The sequence below is a fragment of the Kryptolebias marmoratus genome, unplaced genomic scaffold (genome assembly GCF_001649575.2).
Source record: "Kryptolebias marmoratus isolate JLee-2015 unplaced genomic scaffold, ASM164957v2 Scaffold55, whole genome shotgun sequence".
Classification (NCBI taxonomy): domain Eukaryota; kingdom Metazoa; phylum Chordata; class Actinopteri; order Cyprinodontiformes; family Rivulidae; genus Kryptolebias; species Kryptolebias marmoratus.
Window position 1 is genome coordinate 11935 of NW_023665789.1, and position 4379 is coordinate 16313.

General features: G+C 48.9%; 1 protein-coding gene across 3 annotated transcripts in view; it reads right to left on the reverse strand.

Annotated features, from left to right (window-relative positions):
- arrb1 (arrestin, beta 1) overlaps positions 1-4379 on the reverse strand; it is a 21253-nt gene that overhangs the window by 6841 nt on the left and 10033 nt on the right. For 2 of the 3 annotated variants that reach the window (XR_005232879.1, XM_037974448.1), the window contains exons 2-14: positions 4050-4080; positions 3362-3422; positions 3239-3283; positions 2919-3115; positions 2693-2752; positions 2529-2596; positions 2304-2439; positions 2124-2208; positions 1983-2055; positions 1769-1906; positions 1605-1688; positions 966-989; positions 724-794 (exon numbers count right to left, since the gene is read on the reverse strand). Coding sequence is in view for 2 of the 3 variants with exons in the window: in XM_037974448.1 (XP_037830376.1) it covers positions 724-794; positions 966-989; positions 1605-1688; positions 1769-1906; positions 1983-2055; positions 2124-2208; positions 2304-2439; positions 2529-2596; positions 2693-2752; positions 2919-3115; positions 3239-3283; positions 3362-3422; positions 4050-4080 (1073 nt within the window). In the remaining variant the exon portion in view is untranslated. Of the gene's footprint in view, positions 1-723; positions 795-912; positions 990-1604; positions 1689-1768; positions 1907-1982; positions 2056-2123; positions 2209-2303; positions 2440-2528; positions 2597-2692; positions 2753-2918; positions 3116-3238; positions 3284-3361; positions 3423-4049; positions 4081-4379 lie in introns of those variants that run through there. The other variant, XM_037974449.1, reaches the window with a different exon arrangement.

Here is a 4379-nt window from a genome sequence, read left to right on the forward strand (position 1 = left end):
CTGAGTCACTGAGTCTCTGAGTCACTGGGTCTCTGATTCTCTGAGTCACTGAGTATCTGATTCTCTGAGTCTCTGATTCTCTGAGTCACTGAGTCTCTGATTCTCTGAGTCACTGAGTCTCCGAGTCACTGAGTCTCTGAGTCTCTGAGTCACTGAGTCTCTGAGTCTCTGAGTCTCTGAGTCTCTGAGTCTCTGAGTCACTGAGTCACTAGCTAAAAGAAGCAGAATAACAGCTAAAAGCCGAAAAAAGCTAAACTTGCCACTGAGTCCTGTTCTTCTTAACTCTTCTGACCTGGACCTGAATCTGTTGATCTGTTTACCTTGATGACATCACTCTCAGTAGGAACATCCTCTCACAGCTAAATATGATGGAGACCGAATGTCCCCGTCCCTCTGTCCCACCCTGTCCACTCTCTGTTCCTTAGTTCAGTTTCTGAAAGCTGCTGAGCCTGATTCCTGTTGGGCTTTAGAGGAGAAGGTTGATGGATGTCATCTCCTCCTTCCAGAGCTTCAGCTGCTCGGTGGAGTCCACATCGTCACAATGTGAGGTCTCATCTGTTTTCAGCCTCTAAAGCTGAACAGATGAAGATGTTTGATGGATTTACTGATAAACATGACTGGTTTCCTGAGGCTGGTCTGGCTCATGGACAGAAGGTCTGCAGTTTGTTTGACTGAAGGGATGATTTGATCTCAGCAGGATGGAGGAGGGTGGATGTGACTCACCGTCTCTGTAGACGGATTCCTCCGGCGGTTTCGGGTGCATTAATGTGAACGGCAGCTCCACGGAGACGTCACTGGAAAACAGATTCATCACAGGTCATAAAACACAAACTGAGTCATTAGAGTGGAGCATTTCTGTGAGAGGATCACCGCCACCGTGAGGGAAGCTGGGCGGTGAGGTGTTCAGGTGACCTTTGTAAATCTCAGCGTGCGGTTTTCATCTGTGGCGGAGCGTGAAAGGTTACCTGGCAGCCAGATCTCCGAGGAGCCTGGAATCAATAAATATTTAACACGGTGAGCTTCAGAGCAGCAGAACATCAGATCCATCATTTCTATTGATGCCCTCATTAAGTCTCTGCTCACAGATTCTGAGCGGCCCGGTAACGCTGCCCCGGTCCGTTCAATTAATAAACGTCTTCAAGTTATTCAGGATTTAGAATCAATACGTCCAGAAACCTGAGGCTGAACCACTTCAGCTTACAGTCCTGATCCTAAACCTGATCCTAAACCTCCTGATCCTAAACCTCCTGATCCTAAACCTCCTGATTTAAACCTTTTAAACGGATCTCATTCAACAGTTCTTCAGACTCTCTGAGGATCTTTCAGTTTCTTTGGACTTTGGCTCCTCTTTTCTGACAGTTTTAATTTTTACACTTTGAACTAAAACAAAAACTGAAAGTCTGAGGACACATCCAGATAACTTTAATAATCTGGAGTACTTTGTGTTGATTTATTGTTTTTAACGGAAATAAAATAGAATTTTAAATTTAAATTCCAGGTTGGAAGGCAACAAACTACGTTTCCAACCCACTGCTTCAACAGGTCAGTCTGTCTCAAAGGTCAAAGGTCACACAGAGGAATGGGCCAGACTAGAAGGTACTGACCCGCCTCGCGACACGACCAGCTTCACTTTGACTTTGTAGGACACGATGATGCCGAGGATCTCCCTGTTGGCTCCTTCTCTCAGGCTGCCCAGACAGAACAAACAGCCATCAGCGCCCCCATCTCCGGGTGTCAGTGAAGGCATCGTGAGTGCAGCGGGACTCACAGCGTGCTGGAGGCCAGGTTGGTGTCCTCGTGCTTCAGTTTCCCATCCAGGGCGAGGCCTCGCTTCTCTCGGTTGTTGGCCAGAAACGGAGTGAGGGTGAAGACTTTGCAGAAGGTGGAGCTGGGGGCCACGACGTCACTGAGGACACAGCGAGCGTTAGACGGGTTTTAAAGAGACGGATGTTGTTTGGTTGAAGAGACTGAATGAAACTCACTCCGACTCCTCGATGGCCACCGGACATTTGTACTGAGCCGTGTTGAAGAGGCAGATATCTGCGTACTGTCGCACTGCAGACACACAAACCAGATGCAATCAGCCCACACAACCGCTGCACACAGGAAACAGCACCACCTACCTGAGATCTTCATCTTCTTCACCGTCTTGTTGGTGTTGTTGGTGACGTGAACGTTGACGCTGATGGGCTCCCCGTGGTAATAAATCTGAGACACAAAGAAACATCAAACACAGGATCTGTTGTTTTCGGCTCGCCACAATCTTTGGACGTTCGTGTGTGTTTCGGTCTCTCAGGTGGTACCTCCTTGTCCAGAGAGGCCTCCAGGTGCAGAGGCTTGTCCGACATCAGGAACTGCCTGGTGGTCTCGGCGGTGGGCTGAGGGCCGGGTTTCTCCGGAGCGTACTGCACCTTCCTGATGACCAGACGCACCGAGTTCCTGCAACGACAGAACACAGGTCCAGTGCTGCTGACGCTCCACCGGCTCACTTTCATCCATAATTCATCCTGTTTCTGACTCACTTTTACCTTTTGTGGCTCTTTTCTTCGAGGTTTTCAGCGCAGAAAGCTTTCACCTCAAAGTCGACTCCGCAGGCCTGAGAACAGCAACACGATCACACCGTCAGTTCAGATAAAGCTGCTTTCAGAGAAGGCAGGGCAGGGAGAATCCTGCAGGAAAAATAAAGAGAAACCTTCCCGGTGTCCTCCGGTCCTGGCTGCAGGGTGACCGAGCACGGCAGGTTCAGAGGAATCTGAAAACAGAAGAACTAAAGATTGAAATGTGTCGACAACGGTGGATGTTTCTCAGGAAGTTCAGGTTCTCTAACCCTGAAAAAGCTTCTCAGACGAAGCTGAATGTTTTTAACCAACGAGTCGAGGAATAAAAGCAGACGGAGGGATCATGAGCATCATCCGTACCTCGAAGGTGAACGGGTAGGCATGTTCTCCCAGCTTCTTGATCAGGCGTTCCTGAAGACGAGTCAGGCTCTTCTTCTCTTCAGGCAGCGGAGGAAACGCCTGGATGTTCGCCACAAACAGGTCCTTCCGAAAGGTCAGACCCAGAACGTCCAGATCCTCCCGGCCGTACCGAAAGGCACAGGTCAGAGTCACAAACACTGACGATGACAAACAAACTCTGTTAGAGGAAACCATGCTCCCACAGTCCTAAACCGGCTTTGATCCAGAAATCAGAGGGTCCAGGACACGTCCCTGAGGTATCCCGTGTGGGACGTTCTCACCTTTCCGTTCCTTCAGGTACTCTGGATCGATCAGAACGACACCGTCTGCAGGAAGACGTGAAAACAAGTAAAACAATCAGGTTTTATGTCACTAATTTACTCCAACATCAAATCTGTCCTCACCGACAGGTTCTACCAGGTCCACATGGTCCACAAAGTCCCTCTTTCCCAGGTAAACGGTGAGCTGAGGAAGAAAGAAAACTTTCAGTGGAGCGGGTTCCACTCAGGTTCTCTGCCGTGAAGAACACGAAGGTTTTACTCTGGGTGAGAATCTGACATCAGTGGGGTCGTAGGTTAAAGGTCACTCTATGACATCATTGTTTCCAAAAGGTCCACACGAGAACACGACGATGTTCTCACTCTGGAACCCACTTTCCAAACAGTTTAGGATCTCCTGAACTGCAGTTTTTGTGGGGATGAAAGGTTTTGTTTTTTTTACAGAACAGTGCTCCTGTGAGGAACCTCCGAACAGATTCCGGAGTCAGAGAACAGCTCGCTCACTTTTTCCTGACCTGGATCTGTTCGGAGGTTCTCCACAGAACGGTGTTCCTGTGAAGAACTGATCTGTCCGAACAGATCCAGGTCAGGTAAAAGTGACTCCTGGAGGAGTTCGGACTGAGAGGAGGTCCTTCAGAACTCACAGATTTATAAAGTCAGCAGAAAATAAGCTCTGAATAAAAACCTTGATCTGGTTTATAGTTTCGTACCTGTAGGAATATTCACAGAATTAAAAATTAAAGCAGTTTTTAATATTCATGTGGATGAATAATAAATGAGGATTGTTGGCCTCGGCTCGAGGAGAAACACTCACCTTCCCATTCGGACTGGCTTTCTTAAAGACCCTGCAAACAAAGAGAACAACGGGTCAGAACCGCTGAGAACCCAGAACCAGAGCAGAACATCCAGGGCTGACACCCGGTCTGATCAATCCTATAATCAGGGCTGGTTTGGGTTTCCTGAGTTCTCCTTTAGTTCTGCTGCTGGAGGACAAACTGTCCACATGTCCTCTGTCTGCTGCTGTCTTCACTCGCTCTGCTGTAATTACTTCTATCATTAGGAGCTGCACCTGGACCGGAGGAGCTGCACCTGGACCGGAGGAGCTGCACCTGGACCGGAGGAGCTGCACCTGGACCGGAGGAGC